Source organism: Portunus trituberculatus, chromosome 23 (genome assembly GCF_017591435.1).
Source record: "Portunus trituberculatus isolate SZX2019 chromosome 23, ASM1759143v1, whole genome shotgun sequence".
Taxonomy (NCBI): domain Eukaryota; kingdom Metazoa; phylum Arthropoda; class Malacostraca; order Decapoda; family Portunidae; genus Portunus; species Portunus trituberculatus.
In genome coordinates this window covers 2,313,190-2,331,786 of record NC_059277.1, presented here as the reverse complement: position 1 = coordinate 2,331,786, position 18,597 = coordinate 2,313,190, and the positions used below count along the sequence as shown (strand labels likewise).

General features: G+C 40.7%; 1 protein-coding gene across 10 annotated transcripts; it reads right to left on the bottom strand.

The window, feature by feature from the left end:
• Window positions 1–2,044: 2,044 nt before the first annotated feature.
• LOC123507714 (mediator of RNA polymerase II transcription subunit 25-like) lies at window positions 2,045–18,007 on the bottom strand. Of its 10 annotated transcripts, none has more exons than XM_045260875.1 (18): window positions 17,745–18,007; window positions 14,280–14,453; window positions 11,112–11,160; window positions 10,221–10,351; window positions 9,654–9,855; window positions 9,339–9,484; window positions 8,975–9,185; window positions 8,555–8,621; window positions 8,365–8,427; window positions 8,010–8,177; window positions 7,343–7,574; window positions 6,552–6,714; window positions 5,671–5,853; window positions 4,695–4,788; window positions 4,021–4,110; window positions 3,654–3,901; window positions 3,263–3,439; window positions 2,045–3,014 (listed from the first exon to the last, which is right to left on the bottom strand). In XM_045260875.1, exons 2-18 carry the CDS (start codon window positions 14,381–14,383, stop codon window positions 2,769–2,771), a joined length of 2,574 nt encoding a protein of 857 aa, XP_045116810.1. In that variant the 5' UTR covers window positions 14,384–14,453; window positions 17,745–18,007; the 3' UTR covers window positions 2,045–2,768. The 10 variants fall into 10 exon arrangements, with proteins under 10 accessions (XP_045116810.1, XP_045116805.1, XP_045116804.1 ...); XM_045260870.1 differs by having other exon boundaries at window positions 4,021–4,113; window positions 17,745–18,006; XM_045260869.1 differs by having other exon boundaries at window positions 2,045–3,017; window positions 17,745–18,006.
• Window positions 18,008–18,597: the final 590 nt, after the last annotated feature.

Below are 18,597 nucleotides of genomic sequence, written 5' to 3'. Positions count from 1 at the left end.
TCCACAGACTGATAGTGTCTACCACATCCACTCAATTACTCAGCCATCCACCAATCCATATATGACTCCCATTCATTCATCCCATTCACTCACTCACATATCCATACAATCATTTAGCCACCCATCCACTGACCTACACACCTACCTACCTACAATAGTCATTCATTTTATCATCTGTTCACTCATCATTCCATCAGTGCATCTACCCATTTGAGATTGTTGATTCTTGGTTAGTTGGCAGACCAAAATTTCATTGCAGAGCTAATTTGCTTTTTGAATGTCATACCTTAGCAATGCAAGTAAACCAGTATCTTCAAGTTTTTCATCACTTTCACTAGAAAACTGCAAGTCTCATCCTATGTCTACTTCTCCATGACTTGAACTGTTTCCAGAGTAAGCATCAATACATGTGCAGAACTAGACTGACCAACAATTCATACATGATGATAAAGAAAGAGTATATTAATTTGGTTTTATGTAAGTTATACAAACAACTTATTTGTATGTACATACCAAAGAAAAGATACAAAACAAACAGAAACCACTGGTAGAAACAACCACATAACAAAGCTATAAAAGAAAATGTGTATTTAAATTACAGTTTAAGAGCATATGCTTGTTCAAAATCAATGGCTTCAAAAATTTTACACACATGAATGCAGTGCTTTCTAGATTTTCATACATTGAAAGCCACACTTTACACTTTTATTTAATAACTACCCTAACAATAGACCACTTTTCTGATGCGTTTTCTTTCACTGCAATACACACCGTGTCTTTCAGTTCAGGGGAGAAATTAATGTGAGGCAACAGTAGCAATGTGCACTAAAGTCCATGACAATTCTGGCATCATGCAACCACCATTATGGAAATAAATGTAATACATGATATGAAGTTACTAGAGAAGTGTCTGGTGTGTGAAGAATGAATGGTAAAAGTAATGGAAGTACACCTCATCCCACTTTATGATTGGTGTGTGTACTTTTCACCACAAGAGGATGCAAGTCATTTAGCAGACATGGCTCCACACTTTGATAAGGATTGATACAAAAAATAAAGGTAGTTAGAGCTCAATCACTGGAGTTTAAACTTGTGTTGATGAACAGTGTGTGCGTGTGCATTCACGGTCGCCTGCTGGTCACCCAGCCAACCTTTCCACATTACAAAGGAAAGAAGCTCACAGACCAATCTTTGGGTAGGACAGAGACCACAGCACACTCCACACACTGGGAAAGTGAAGCCACAACCTCTCGAGTTACATTCCGTACCTATCTACAGCTAGGTGAACAGGGGCTACACACATTAAGAGGTTTGCCCATTTGCCTCGCTGCGCCCAAGATTTGAACCCAGGCCTTCTTGGTTGTGAGCTGAGTGTGCTAACCACTACACTACATGGTCTGTGTGTGTGTGTGTGTGTGTGTGTGTGTGTGTGTGTGTGTGTGTGTGTGTGTGTGTGTGTGTGTAATTCACCTCGGTCGCCTGCTGGTCATCCAGCCAGTCTTCCCCATTACGAAGCGAGCCCAGAGCTCATAGACCGATCTTCGGGTAGGACTGAGACCATATCACAAACACACACCGGGAAAACGAGGCCACAACCCCTCGAGTTACATCCTGTACAGAGGCCACACATTAAGAGGCTTGTCCATTTGCCTCGCCGCTTTCCAGTACTCGAACCCGGGCCTCTCGATTGTGAGTCGAGCGTGCTAACCACTACACTATGCTGTGTGTGTGTGTGTGTGTGTGTGTGTGTGTGTGTGTGTGTGTGTGGAAAGGACTGGGGTGGCAACACAGGATGTCTGTCAACAATTCGTTCAGTAAACAGCCAGCCAAGGCAATCATATGAGTGAAATATCATTCAGCAGGGCACTGTACAGTGGAGCTGAAGTGTACAAAACAATGATGTGTCAAGTGAAGATGAAAGAATGAAATATGGTGGACAGCTACAGCATCCTAAGGTGATTTGCCTGCATTAGAAAATGATGGTAAGATGACTAAGAGCATATAAATGAACATGATAGTTGTTGTAAGTAGAAATAATGACACATAGTGAAAGAAGATTTAGTTCTGGAGTATATGAGAAAGTTAAATGTACACAACAAGCCTGACAGGATTAGAATGTGCACGGAGAGATAATATATATAGAGACATGTTTCAACCGTCCCAATGGGGGAAGCATTCTATAACAGGTAAGAGAGAGATAGAATAAATACATAAAGCATTAAAATATTTACAAATTAATAACACAGTTAAGATTAACAAACAAAAAAAAGTACAATATTAAAATTAATGTAAATCAATCTCATTTAATTAATATGAAATTCAGAATGATGGAAGTGGCAACATAAATTTATTTGGATCTATCTGGTTAAATATCATTGCCACATGTGCACAGGTGTACATTTATCAGTGACAGCAAGTGTATCCAAACAACGATAACTGTGTTCTAGTGTATAAGCAACACAGAGGAAAACTCAATGTAAATCACTAATATTGGAAATATTGTACCATCACATCTCTGCCTTCCAAGTCTACCACAATACTGGAATGCAAACATGACATGCTGTAGCATGGGTGGTGTGGTGTGGTATGCTGCAATGATATAAGGAATGTCACACACTCCTTCGCTGGCAGGGATACATGATGAACAGATGAAAGGGATCATGTATCATGGGCCAGAGGATATATTGCACAATTTAAGAATACTGTACCTCCTACTGGAATACACAACTTGTAAAAAAATAAATATGCACATTTGTTTTCACCTTTTTTTACAACAAGTCCCCAATATAGTCTGGGCCATCTTGAAGTGTCTGTCCCATGCCCTGCTGGTTGATATTCTGCTGACCCAAGGCCTGCTGTGCTAGTGTCTGCTGCCCAATGGCCTGCCCCATCACTTGCTGACCTTGGCCTGTCATTTGTGGCCGCATTCCTTGTTGCTGCATCATAATAATGTGCTGTTGCTGTTGCTGCTGCTGCTGTACTTGCTGCTGTTGGTGCTGGAGCCTCACATGTTGCTGCTGCAGGATGAAAGTAATGTCCATATAGCCACACTTTTTTCCAAGCAGTAATACTACTAATCAACATGTCAAAACCTCATGAGTAAAATGTCTGTAATGCAGTTTCTTCATGAATGTTTGCACGGTTCTGCTACCGAGTCCAAAAAACATTCATTACACAAAGCGTGTTAAGCAATCCATTCAAACAATAACTAAGTATATTGTTATACACAAATATGCAGCAATAATTTTCAACCAGTACTCACCTGCTGCTGCAGAAGTTGCTTGAGGCCAGTGCCCTGCATGGGTTGCATCATACGTGGCTGACCCAGGGCAGCTGTGCCTCCTGGACCCTGCTGGCCCAGACTCATGGTCAAGCTGGGCCTCTGTTGGTGCACTTGTTGCCGTAGTGTATGATGCTGCTGTTGCTGTGGTTGCTGCTGCTGTTCTCGATGTAAAATGGACAACTAGTTACAAATCTAAAATCTATCATTTCAAATTATAAATGAGCAAAATTGAGAAGTATAATTTTCATGTCTATGCAACACAAAAGAACAATACAATAATATTGTTGTAAAATATTAATAACTGGCTTGAAAACTGTAAAGACAATCCACAGAATTTTAAATGATAAAACAACAAAACTTTGTGGCATACTGGATTTTGTCTCATTTGCAACATCTCTGTTTGCTGTTGCTGCTGCTGCTGTTGCTGTTGCTGCTGCTGCTGCTGTTGTTGTTGTTGTTGTTGCTGCTGTGGTTGTTGTAAATTAAGAGTTGGTCGTGTGGTAAGTTGGCTGGCCAGTACTGACTGGCCAGGAGCCATCTGCACATTGACTCCAGGGCCCTGAGTCACACCACTTCCTGCTATGGACATCTGGTTTGTTCCCAATAAATTGGTGCCACCTGAAAGATGAATTCACAACCTATAACACTTAACACTATGCACAATACATCCCTTGGAACACATTCCCCTGGTTATAAAGAGCTGTTCACATTCAGGCAGAGGAAATAAATTGACTGACCTGGATTGAGGGGCTGACTGAGGGCCTGAGTCAGCTGAGGATTGTTGTGGATGATCATGCTCTGGGTGGGGATTACATTCATCCCTGTACCTGCTGGAGAGAGAGGCCAAGAGTGTCACTCAACCCTGCCCCTCTTCCAGCCCTCACACACGCACACACACATGAACTTTCAATCGTCATCAGCATATTTTTCAGCAGATTTCAATTGTTAAAAAGAATGTAAAAAAAAATTATAACATCTAATTTTTCACGTAGGCAAAGACATCGTGTTAAAAATATGAATTCTAATGCATTTAAACCTTGTAGTAACATGCATGGTTACTATCAAATAACTAAAACTATGGAGAAGATTCAAACATATCCTTAGAGATTCTATAAATATATTTCTCTAAAAATTAATGCCCTCAATCAATGTTAAATCCAATATCCTACATGGATTGCACAAGGCTATGGTGAATTAATTTCTCCCTGCTAAAGCTAAATCTTTCAATGGAGCATGATGCAGGACAAACAGCAAATTCTGAATGTAATAAAGAAGGAAAAAGAAGATAAGCTTCACTAAGATGGAGAGAAAGGGAGAGGGAAATGAAATGTTGATTATTTACACTCTTAAAATACAGGCAACTTTAGAAAACAGAAAAATCAAACACCAATGAGTGAAAAGTTAGACATACCAGCAGTAGACGGTAACTGCTGGAGCCCTGCATTTCCTGGTACGCCCATGTGAGATGTGCTAGGACCAGTGCCAGGTGCCATCATGGTTGTAGTCTGGGGAAGAGAACCAATGCATGGTAATTAGGCATAAACATCAACGCACAAGAGTAAAGATTCTCCATTCTGCTTCATTACAAACAAAAATCTTTTTGCTACATGAGATTAGTGAGTGTGTATGTCAGTTTAGGTACAAGTTAGAGAGGTAATATGGAAGTGGTTTGAGCAAGTATGCAAGGAGGATACTGGAGATAAACTCACTAGGTTGGAAGAAGCAAGGATGATCAAAGAGAAAAAGCTTAAAGATACACCCAAAGAAAAAAAATACATATGAGGAAATGAGAAAGACCAATGAGAAACTTTACAGACACACCCAATCAAGAAATGCAGGTAATCATTAAGATAGAGGCATATGACTGTTATGGCAATCCTCTAATGGAAACTGCTGAAAAAAATAAACAACAATATAATAGATAACTGTATAAATTTTATGAAATTGTCTCCTTGCCTAATTAGGGAGATGGTGTTGTAGTGGATAAGGTGGTAAGTGTGGGATCAGGCAGACGTCCATGTGTAGGTTCGAATCCCGCCACATACCACCTTAAAAACTTTGCCATTTGTCAAGTGGTTTAAAGTTACCTCCATGTCACCATGATACCCAGGTACCAGGAGGTGGTTACACCAAAGATGCACTTGGGTGGTGATATGGGTACCACTATAAATAAAACTGCCTGCACCATTAATGGGTGGAAGCTGAATATCACTTCCCATACTCTTCAAGTAAACCTACATGCACTATAGGCCACAACATAAAAAAATTAATTAACTAATTAATCAAAAATAATAACAAAAAAGAAATACAACCAAAGAGAGTTACAACTAGATACCATTTCAGTAATACATTTTTCCACTATCCTCCTCATTCGTGGCTTGTCATACCTGGGACTTGCGGGCATTTTGAATGACGCTCTTGATCTTGTTGACAAAGGATAACTGGTCGATGGGGACAAAGCCAACATATGCTTTCTTCTCACTGGAGTAAAGGAGGATGATCACCTTGACATCACTTTGCTGGTGTGCTGATGGGTGTGGTGATGGATGGGACACATGGACACATCCAGCCTGAGGAGGGAATACCATTGTAATGTGCCGAAGTGGCTTGATAGCATAAAATCATCCTAGTTTAAAAAACTGGTTTCCTCTACATGTTGGTAAACATGGAAGTCATATTCTTTTGTGTTAATTTGGAAGTTTACTTGAAATGATGATAATAAATTGTATTAATTTGTGTTATTCTGGAAGTTTACAAGATATCATTGAAGAGCAAGTAGGAAAACTAAGGCTGGACATTCTCTGAAGGTGATGGCCTAAATATATTCTATTTTATCTCGTGTTTACTTTCCTCATATCATTCCACTCTTAGGATTGAAGGGAAAACAAAATTTGTTTAACATAATAGGCAACCTGCAACAACAATCTCTTCACACACAACATACACATAGGGAAAAAAAAAAAAAAAAAAAAAAAAAAAAACTAATGAAGGGTTGATATCCTGTCCATGCTCCATGTGTAGGTTGGGCTTCCTCACTCAGGGCAACGGTTTCCTAGCAGGTGGTCTTTGAGATAGGAGGTACCCCAAAAAATATTGCCTATATCCCATAAATTCCCATGAAAAGCCTACATGGTAAAAAAATAAAATAATAAAATAAAATAATAATAAATAATAAATAAAACAAAAAACAAACATAAATGTGACAACAAAAAAACTAAATAAATACAACTCGATAACATTCATAAGAAATCGATTGTGCTATACTCACCATACCACGGAAGAGAAAATTTGTGAGGATCTCAAGGGCGTGACTCTGGTCAGGGAGGAACATGACTGTCTTGACGTTCCTGAAGAAGGTGTTGCCAATGGAGCCCAGGATGTGCTTGGGGATCATCTGCATTATCAGTGTGGTGGCCCAGTGATCAGCCTTCCTGTTGGTCACACCACAGGAAAGATGTTAGTTCGTATGGTTGGCCAAGTAGTGTGTGATTAGTCCCTATAAAAAGACAGGAGTATTTTCTTTTCTCCTTCCTGGTTAAGGGGCTGAGAATGTGGTGTAGAGTATTTTTTCTCTTATGCAGGAGGAGAAATCTGGCCAATAGGCACACATATGATTAAACAAAAAGGCCCACTTAGATGCCAGTCCCCAAGCAGGTTTGAGAGAGTTAAACAAAAGAATGCGATAAATTGTATGCATATGTTAGCATGCCCCGTTACTGGTAAAAAGGGTTCGGTAAGCCACTGCTGGCTGAAAGAAAGCAACTAAGAGAGGCATAATAATAAAAATACAATAAAACAAGAGGAAAGGAACCATCATTGCTTTCTCTGCACATGAAGCAGATGACAACAAGTAGTAACATTAAAAGTACTACACCACAACTGGGTTCTAAGACACCAATCCAGCAATTTGAAATAATCTTTTGCAACTTTTCTTCAGAGACTGGCATCTCAGCAGGTCTATGATTTTGTTCTTTTCCTGCTTTAACCACTGCCATAAAAATAAAAAAGTAACAAGAATAACAACCACAAACAATTAAAGTAAATAAACTCCCAACTCACACTTCAGGCTCTCCATCGACCACCATTGAGGTCATCTTGCAGGTCACCTGATGCACCACTCTACTGTTGTTGTCTGGCTTCTTCTCCTGCCACTCCAACGTGCCTTGCCACACCACGGTGCGCTGGGTTGGGGGGTTCATGGTGGGGTTGACACCTGTGGGGCCCACCGACATCTGGGGCTGCTGGGGATTTTGGCCTTGGATGCTGGTGTTGATCATACTGCCATCAACATCTGTGAGAGGGAAAAGTCACTGTCACTGATGGTAAATAACTTCTAATTACTTTTCTTTTTATCACTTAGATCAATTGAATAAGTTGTGCTAATTAGTAATAATCTTTCTTGTCCTACTGCCATGATCAACAGAATAACCTACTTAAGGTAATTTATTTTGCCTGGATTTTCATCTCTAACCACCATGATCTAAAGAAGGAGATTTTGTGCCTGCTAATTCTTACTGGTTAAAAGTTGTATATTATAGCTTTCTTAAAGGTGTCAGTAAGAGAAGTGCATCTTATCATTAAGGTGTATACCAAGATGTCTAAAGTAATGGCTGGACTCTTTTCTTCTTCATCAATGGCCAAGTGGTTAAGAGAGTGATGAGAATGAATGTGAACGTGAAGATCTTTGTTTTGGTATGTATGTATGTATGCACTTCAAGAGACTCACTTGGCATAGGTGTGGGCTGCTGCTGCTGAGGTTTGGGTCCCATGCCATCTGTAGGAACTGGTGGCTGTGGCTGCTGGTTCAACATTATGGAGGATATGACTTGTGGGCGTGGGTTGGGGGCTATCCAAGTATTCATTGGTGGAGTGTTGGTGCTACCAGTAACGTTGTCTGCAGGACAAAAATATGTTTCGTCTAATATATTTTCTCTCAGCTGATCAGAATACTAATGCAATTCCTGAGAAGTCATACTGCTTCAATCAAACCCAAAACCCTGTGTTACCTTTTTAAAATAAAGCATATCAATATAAAGCTACTTGCAACTGGATACACACACACACACACACACACACACTACCTGTAGGCCAACGTGGCCTTGGTGGAGTGATCATCCGAGGCATGATGGGCCGCACAACAGGCACTGGGGACAGAGGATGTGTCACATAAATTCACACTTCTATTCTGCACCAAGATTTCACTCATATGATTATTATATTTCTCATTAAATAAGTACAAGAGCTTACATAACACTGAACCAGCAAACTTACTACCTTGAGGACCACAGGCCTGTGGAGGGTTCACCACCATGGGGTTCACTGCACCTGGACGCACCATCTGTAGGGATAGATAAATTGGAATGGACTCAGTGATCAGGTCAATAGTGCTGAGTCACTAGGGAGTTTTGAAAAAGATCACAAAAATTTATGGCTGAAGATGATAGGTGGAAAAAGGTGGATACAGTTCATGCAGGAACTGCTACATGTAGGCCTGCTGGCTTCTTGCAGCTTCCCTGATATGTATTTAATGTTAAATCCAATATTTGACACAGAATGGACCAATATTACCAAGACATAATATTTGTGGAAAGACTAGTCAGTCATCCCTTTTCGACAGTACCTGATGGTTACAAAAGAGAACAGGATGGTGAGTGCAGTAAGCAGAGAGTGGATATTAAAAAGTCAAAATACCTTGCCAACACATACATGAGGTGGCTGGGAAGGAACTGGAGAGCCCACAGTGACAACAGGTCCTGGAGAGGGGGTGGTGACTCCGGGACCGGCCGGAGTGGGCACGTTGACACTTTGGGTTATGTGGGGCGTGGGGGGTGCAGGGGGTGTGGGGACGGGTGTATTTTGGCAGTACGGCATCAGGGATGGGCTCAGTGCTCGCTCCTGCAGACTAAAAATCAAAGCTACATGAAACCAATGATTCACAATCCTAATTAACTTGTAACTTATAGCCTCATCTGATTATTTCTTCAACATTTGTAAAAATTTACAAGGCATAAGATTTATTTGGTTTTTCAAATAATTCCTGCCTGGCATGCCTCACCTGAAGCCCTGCAGGAGCACCAGGTGTTGGGGTTTGCTGGCATAGTTCTTGTTGAGGGTGGACTGGTGGTCTCCCCCAGCAGCATCAAACAAACAGTACAGCTCTACCAGCTTGTGGGCTGACACTACTGACAGCTGGATTTTATTCTGGAAATATCAGTCACTCCATATGCTATCATAAATGGTAAAAGGACCTGTAATATTTACAAAATACACAGACAGTTGGGGACCACTTTCCATATCAATGGAGACAGATAAACCTGAATATTTCAAGACCAAAAAAATAGCTGGATACAACTTAGGAAACCGAACTGACTCGTTTGATATCCAGGATGACCTTCTCCAGATTGGTAGGGGACCAGGGGTTGCTCATAGGTGTGCTCTGAGTCACCAGGATGCAGCATCTCTGTACATTCTCTCCAGCTGGACTGCGCTGCTTCATGGCTTCAAACATATTGAGAGCAGCTTGAAGTCCATCCAGGATAAATGCTTGTCGTGTAAGGTTTTTGCCAGAGTAGCTGAGGTGGATAATGATAGCCATTAGGAAAATTAGGACACAGCTCCCTTGAAAAACTAAAAACTACTGCACTTTCCTGCTTGAGGAATTCTATAAAATAAGTTTATGATCAAATGCAGATAAGCACGTGTTTATTTCTAACTTGTCCCTTAAAATATATCAAAACTTAGTAATGCTTTAGAAAACAATTAAGCTCTTGATTTTTAGTTTTGATAGATAAACAAATGATAAGTAATACTAGTAATATGAAGGATTTGAGGAGCTTGAACTACTGCTAAAAATAACTTAGCTGGGAGGTAATCTACATTCTTTGTGAATAATTAGTAAAGTGATGTCTGGCCACCACCCAAGAAGCGTTTTACTCACCGGGCATTCCTGATGGAGTTTAGAATCTCATTCTCAGAGCAAGTGGGGCCAAAGCATTCCACCTGACCCCACCCTCCTACAAGGGAGAGCTCTGTGCCATAGAACACAGAGGCATATTGGACCATACTACTCTGTAGGATGAACATCACAGGTTTAATATTAACAACAGATAAAATACATCATGATGCTCAATCCTTAAGAGTAAGAGCAACATGACATGGGAAAAAAAAAAAAAAAAAAAAAAAGTAGGATTTTAAAAATAATGTTGATTTATAAAGCTTGTCTCCATAATTGAAAACATAGTATAAATGTTGGATTATTATTTTTTATTTATTTATCTATTTTTTAATGTTATGGCCTATAGCACCTGTAGGTGTACTTGAAGAGTATGTGTAGAAAGCGGTGTTCAACTTCCACCCATTAGTGGCACAGGCAATTTTATTTATAGTGGTACCCACATTAGGGCACATATCACCACCCAAGTGCATCTTTGGTGTAACCACCTAAAACCTGGGTATCATGGTGACATGTAGGTAACTTTAAACCACTCGACAAATGACAAAGCATCAAGGCGGTACATGGTGGGACTTGAAACTATGTGTGGACGTCTGCCCAATCCCACGCTCACCACCGTATTCGCTACGCCCCCATTAGTAAACATGATCAAGACAATTTCTAATTTTCGAATTTTTCTTATGTGACTTCTTACAAGTATTTTTAGAATCTTTTCTTTCCTGTTCCTATCTCAGATACCACCTAATAAAACCTTATTTTGTATATAATGCAAGTAAAATATGATGGTATGTCTAATTGTTCTTAGTATAATTCCTGAAGAAAGATGACATCATTAACATCATAATTAAACAAACAAATATCTACCCATAAACTTACTTGTGTAAAGATTACATCAGACTCTTCGGAGAGACCTCCACCAAAGAGTCTGAAAAAAGATTACACACATTAGGTAAATTAATATAACTAATTATGAAAACCAAATTATATGACAAGATTAATTTCACTAGTTTTATCCACAAAACCAATTAGTCAACATATGATCCACCCACATGAGCCACTTTTTTGTTATCAGTGGCTGTCACAAAAAAATGGTGAGTGGGTGCATTTTGCACACAAGCCATTTAGTAGCAGCCACTGATGAGATCAGTGTCATAATATAAGAAAGAAATATTAATATATAAACACACACACACACACACAGTAGCTCAGTGGTTAGGGTGCTGGCTTCACAAGCCAGAGGACCGGGGTTCGATTCCCCGGCCGGGTGGAGATATTTGGGCATGTCTCCTTTCATGTGTAGCCCCTGTTCACCTAGCAGTGAATAGGTACGGGATGTAAATTGAGGAGTTGTGACCTTGTTGTCCCGGTGTGTGGTGTGTGCCTGGTCTCAGGCCTATCTGAAGATCGGAAATAATGAGCTCTGAGCTCATTCCGTAGGGTAACGTCTGGCTGTCTCGTCAGAGACTGCAGCAGATCAAACAGTAAAACAGTGAAACACACACACACACACACGTTTATAAATTGATCAACGGAATGGACCAAGTGGATAAGGAGAAACTGATCCTGAGAGAAGAATATGACATTCAAAGCACAAGATTACATAGTAAAAAGCTGAGAAAGGGAAGATGTCTGAGAGATGTTAAAAAATATAGTTTCCCACAAAGATGTGTTGAGACGTGGAACAGTTTGAGTGAAGAAGTGGTGTCAGGAACGAGTGTGCCTAGTTTTAAAGAAAAATTGGATAAGTGTAGATATGGAGACGGGGCCACACAAGCATAAAGCCCAGGCCCTGTAAAACTACAACTAAGTAAATATACACACACACACACTATGCACATACACACTTACATATTACATACAAACACACAGCTTAACACACACATGCACAAATACAAATACACACATATATACATGCATACAAAATTTACTGATGAACAATGTCTATTTCTTTCAATAAAGTATATTATGTTACCTTTCTCATTTCTTTCCTCAGGAGAAAGTTTACTCCAGCCTAACAGACCTCTGTCCACAATTTTTCTCTAACATTCTTATCACTGTATTCCTTCAGCTGGAAATCATAAAGCCCTGGTCTTTTCTCAACCTGTGCAATCAATGCTTCACAGTCAAACAACTCACGCCTTCCACCTTCTTCGCTCACCGTAGGAATAGTTGACTCTGCAACACACGTGATAAGGTGGCAGCAATTAGAAGTGGCTTGAATGTATGCTGCTTTTGGAAATAACGATTTCTATCGCTGGCTTCTGTGGCCGGCCACAGTTGTGTGATCAGAAAAATGGACCTGCCCACCACAACTTGCCACTATTTTGTGGTTGCCACAAAAAAGTGGCCCATATGTATACAGCCATAGAAGTGTGTGTGTGTGTTCTATTTTACCATTTTTTTGTGGCGGCCATTGACCTAAAAAAAAGTGGCTTGCGTGCACCGAGTCTTAGGGTTGGTAGACATAATACTGGTATGTCAGAATACCAGAACTGGTATTTTGGTATTCACAATTTGTCTAATGGGTCAGCAATTTTGTCCAATAGATCATCTTTTTTCTTTTGACTCCGTACTGAAACATCTCAAAATAGTTGAGCTAGTTCAGCAAAGTCAGGTCTGTTTGCTTTTGGATGCCCAATCATTTTCAATATAAAGAACAAGACCACTTTTGGGATAGTTAGGCAATGTATCCAAACAAGAGAAACACAATATATAAGAAGATTAAGCATACAGACTATGCAGGGCAAGGTTTGAATGTGTTTAGAGAAACACCTGATCATATCTCTCCCAGCAGTAATTTATAGTAATAATGAATCTAGATAGGCTACTACAGTACTATACTACGGTTTTTATTAGTTTTACAGACCTGCAAACACCTTTCCTTACACAAAATACTTATGTGAGGTGAGGCCAAGACAAGCACTTCAATATGATGGCTGCAGATGGTAGCACTGAGCCTACATGGCATACCTACTTAAATTTCACATTTTTTGATATATTTTTAACTGTTTGAATAAGTTAATTCTTAATGTAAAGCTCTCCAACCTTAATAGACTGGGAGAATATGTTTAGATAAATGTCTATTGTGCTACATTCCATAACTAATTTCATATTATTTAGTGTGTTTTAACTGTTTTAATGTGTGAATTTTAATGTGATGCTCTCCAACTTCATCAAAACAGCATAATGTGCACTTTGAATCTGTTTTTAACTTTATTTGACTGATAAAAAATATGATTAATAAAATAATGCTGACAACATTTTGGCATAGACATCATTTCAAGACAAAATGCTGACATCGTTGTAGAATCAAAATACCAGTGTCAGGATGTTGTTACACTGGCAATTTGACCACAGCCACTCTCTCAGCGCACTGAGGAAACAACAAACCAAATCTTTCCTCCTTTATCAGCCAAAGCCACAAGATCTATCAATCCAATGTGCACACACAAAAAAAAATTATCTCAATTAGTTTTCTCAATCTTTTATCCCTTTTCAGGTAAACTCTTGAACATCTTCCCTGCTTCTGTATCCTCACTTCCTGTAACTTGCACAATTCCAAGAGTGAGGTTTGGATAACACATTGGTTTTGGTTGTTCTCTACAGGGGCAGCACCTGTGGGCTTTTTTATAATTCCTCAATTTCTTTTTATTTTGCATAGATTGGAGCTCTAAAAATTATTCAGACAAACATTGTCCACACTTCCTGTATCTAACATTAAATAACAGTACAAATTTAGTCTTTCCATTATCATTACATTTTCATTAAACTTACCGCCTTTCTTCCTACCATCCATTCAACCCACGGTCTAGTTACCAGTAAGCTTCCATCTTAATTCCTCACCAGAGTTTTTTTTTTTTTTTTTTTTCTTTTTACTAAAATAACAAAACACCAAATAAACAAAAATTATCCTGCCACCGAACGCCGAATGCACAAGACCCATCTGCCAAAGTGGTAAAGCGACAAAAATGGCAATAAATCATCACTACTGTATCTCCCACTCTATTACCGTTTACTTCCTCACCCCAGTCCCAGGAAACTCACGATATGATAGGTGTGACATAGGACTCCAGCAGCTCCGTCAGGTAGGTCTTCATGGACACACTCTTCTCCACCACGAACACGATGTCTGTCCGGTCGAAATTCATGGTGGAGGGGAATGGCCGCAGCCTGTCGTCTCTCCACTAGCGGCAGGAGACTTTCATGGAGCACGAGTGACTGACGGCAAGGAGGAAAAGTTTTGTTGTGTTAATGTTGTTGGCGGACGCTCGCGGTTCGGGATTAACTACTTCGGTTAATGTGTGTTTCGGCTCAACTCTGTATATTTTTTTCTTTCTTATTTTTTTCTTGTGAAGTTATATGGAAATACTTAGGGGATAATATAAAATGAAAAGGTAGAAACAATAACTAGTGAGAATATGATAAGGAATTGTCTTAGGAATTTTTTTGGTGTATCGCATACTTTTCTTTTCATACGAATATGTTTACATAGTAAGAAAAAAAAAAACAATGAATTTATAAATTTAAAAAATATAAAACTAACGAAAGTAGCAATATATGGAACAAGAAAATTAATAAAATTAGAAGCAAGAGCGGTTTTAAATGCATATCTACTTTCGGCTCTCTCTCTCTCTCTCTCTCTCTCTCTCTCTCTCCTTACACCCAGGCAGTGGTGAGAGGGACACATCACAACTCACCACTTCCCTCACGCTATGCCACGGCAAGCACCAAATTGCGCCCCAAGTATGTCACGTCACCACCAGCACCTCTAGTCCCTGTCAACCACCATTAACACCTCTCAGTCCTATGCCAATACTTGCCACACACACACACACACACACACACACCCGGTAGCTCAGTGGTTAGAGCGCTGGCTTCACAAGCCAGAGGACCGGGGTTCGATTCCCCGGCCGGGTGGAGATGTTTGGGTGTGTCTCCTCCTTTCACGTGTAGCCCCTGTTCACCTAGCAGTGAGTAGGTACGGGATGTAAATCGAGGAGTTATGACCTTATTGTCCCGGTGTATGGTGTGTGCCTGGTCTCAGGCCTATCCGAAGATGGGAAATAATGAGCGAGCTCGTTCCGTAGGGCAACGTCTGGCTGTCTCGTCAGAGACTGCAACAGATCAAACACACACACACACACACACACACACCGCGAAGTGTAGTGCAATGACTATATTGGTGCAGTGGTTAGCACACTCGGCTTACAACCGAGTGGGCCTGCGTTCGAGTCCCTGGCGCGACGAGGCAAATGGTAAAACCGCAATGTATAGCCCTTATTCACCTGCAGCGGTTTACCTAACACACACACACTTGCTTGAGGCTTTTGCATTTAATGTTCCATTGGTTCACAATACATACAAAAAACAACAATATCCCCCTAAACCCTCACAAACCAAACTATACACATCTAGACAACAAACATTATAGAACGAGTGATTAAGACTGATATTTACCTTGTTGCGTCTCCGAGAGAAGAGGAAAAGGTAGAAAAATAAAGAAGAGGAGACGAACGGAGGAAAGAGGTGTAGGGATCATGGAAAAAGAATAGGAGAAAGAGGAGGTTAAGGGAATGCAACAAATACATAGGTGTAATTCATAGAGGTGAAACAGATCTTAATAAATTTTTTCTTTGCTGCACGATCATAGAATTTTCTACTGCTGTAACAGTTCTCTATCGTGCGTGTGTGTGTGTGGGGGGGGGGCGGAGCGAGTCACAACTATTTACATTGTCTCTGGCTACCACACCCCGTCATCACTCACCAGGTCTCTCACGTATCCTTGAGGACAGGCTATCATATAAAAAAAAGTCTAACAAATCTAAACGCTGCTTCCTGGCTGGGCTTTAAGGAATAACAGGCCTTCCAGCTCTGCCAAGCCTACATGTACTAGCATAGGTATAGGTTAATCGAGAACCACTGATATAATCACATACAGCAACAGGGAGGCGATGCAGCAACTAATGTCGGGGAGGATAAAGGAACAGTGGAACCTGGAGGATAAAGGAACTGTGGAACCTACCATTTACGAGTATTACCGTCATGCCACCCAGAATATTAAAAACTGTAGCAATGTTATTATTAATGAAGTGTTGAGTATTTATTTGAGAGAATAATGTCCGGAACCTTTTAAAGTATTTGTCCACGGTCCGAGTGTTGGTTGGGCTTCCTCACCCGGGCAACGGTTTCCTAGCGGGTGGGCTTTGAGATAGGAGGTACCCCTAAGGCCTGATTCACACCTAACGCTCACGCTCACACTCACGCGCACGCAAGTGATCGCACTCAAATATTCTATAATGATAAACAGGCAGAGTATCCAAACCGTCCGCTCAATCATCTACGCTCAGCTCTACTCATCATGACGATCAAGCTCACGATCGAAGCAAAAGATATTTTGAGCGTGCTCAACCGTGAGCGACAGCAAGAGCGAGAGCGTGAGCGCATGGTGTGAACCAGTCGCGGTCAGCTCTTCCTATGCCATACCCGCTAATTCCAGAGTAGAGAAATCACTCATGGCTCACCGACGCCACAAAGCAGACTGAGGTCAGCGAGAGCTTGAGCGGCATGTGTGAACACAAGTAAAATGAGCTGAGCTAGAGCTTGACTGCGGCTTGCGCGTGAGTGTGAGCGTGAGCGTTAGGTGTGAATCAGGCCTTAAAAGTATCCTCTTTAGCCCATAAATTTCCGTGAAAAGCCCACTTGGTATAAAAAAAAGTATACAAGCATATAAAATAAATTACTGTAAAATACGATTTAGTGTAGAGAGCTGAATATAGGCCAATATTCAGACACTTATTGCGCCGCAATGAAGAAAAAAAATTAAAGACACGGGTTTTCGTTACTATTTTCATTACACGGGTTTTCATTATTATTTTCATTATTATTTTTTTTTATGGTTCTAGTGACAGGTCACGGATTTCCATTAGTATTTTTTATGGTTCTAGTGACAGGTCAACAAGATCTCTACATTACCGAGTGCTGAAACGATTTTGAGAACTCACCTAGTCATCTCCGTGGCCTTCAAAAATAGTTGTGGTAAGATAAGACAGAAAACTCTCTTTAAACACGTGCTGTAGTACTATAGGGCGGATATACCTGTTAGTTATAGTCAAAGACTCTCGGAAGAGGAGAAACACCACCACTAAGAACTGAGCAAGGATGAATGTACAGTGAAGGAAATATGTTGGAGATAACTTTATGAATTAATGAAAGAAATGGGACTCAAAAATAATTGTATAGAAGTGCAATTAATAACTTACTAGTTTAGTCTATATGTTGCAGGGGCGAGGTGCGAAACGCCATCACTGGCCTGCCCCCTCTAAACTGGCCCAGGATGAACTACACTTAACCAGGTGGGGGCGGTAATAAACAGCTTCGAATGGTTCCAAACTTACAAAAACACATAGGTATACACAATATAACAACAAAAGGGACACCTTGCGCACCACCCGGCTCTCACCAAGAGTCTCCCTCCACAGTGAGTGAGGGCCAGAGGAACACTAAACTCACCAACACTGGAGGCAAACTCGTTGACGGCGCCGGGAGACAGATAGAGGATGAAGCCAGTTCTTAGATAATCCAGGGAGTTCTGTGCCGTCTGGGTGTTGGCGAGGCTCGAGGTAGACTCGGTTAGGTGTTCACTGGGGCCTTGAGACGTGGAGTGACCGGAAGAAGCAGGGTTCTCGAGACATACGTGGCAGAGAGAAATGAGCGAAGTGTCGCTCGGGAGTGGCCGAACGATCCAGAACGAGGGGTGATGGTCAGGTGGTGTTCTGCCCTTTACAAGGAGACAAACTATGTTTTATCTCAGTAGGAAATATACCATTACTTCAAAACACTCTTTATAGGAGCTGTATCATGAAGGAAATGCTTAGGATAATTTGTGCAGGAAATGTACTGCATTCTGCCCCTCCTTGTTGGAGACTGGGTATTTTCGAACTATCGCCGAGACGACAAAAATACACCATGTTTCCGGTTGACAATAATAATGGTGCTACTTTACCACAAGGAAATAATATGATGCATAAAAAAAGAATGCGATGGAAGCGAAGAGGACAGAAGCGAGCCGACGGAAATTCGAGGAAATAAAACCAGTGTCTATCAAACGCCTTGCATTCACACCACAACTATTTCCAAAGGCACAGAGATTACTTGCCGGGTTCTCATGAGTGTCTCTCCTTTTAATACAGTAAGATCCTTATAAACATGCCACTAGAATCATAAAACCCACATAAAAACAGTGTAACGTCACCAAGAGCCTTAGTCTTGTAATACCAATGGAAGTGAGGCGCGGGAGTGTTCAGTATGAGGTCGTGACTCTTCTGTATATCACAATGTCTGCGCTTCAGTATACGAAGAGGAA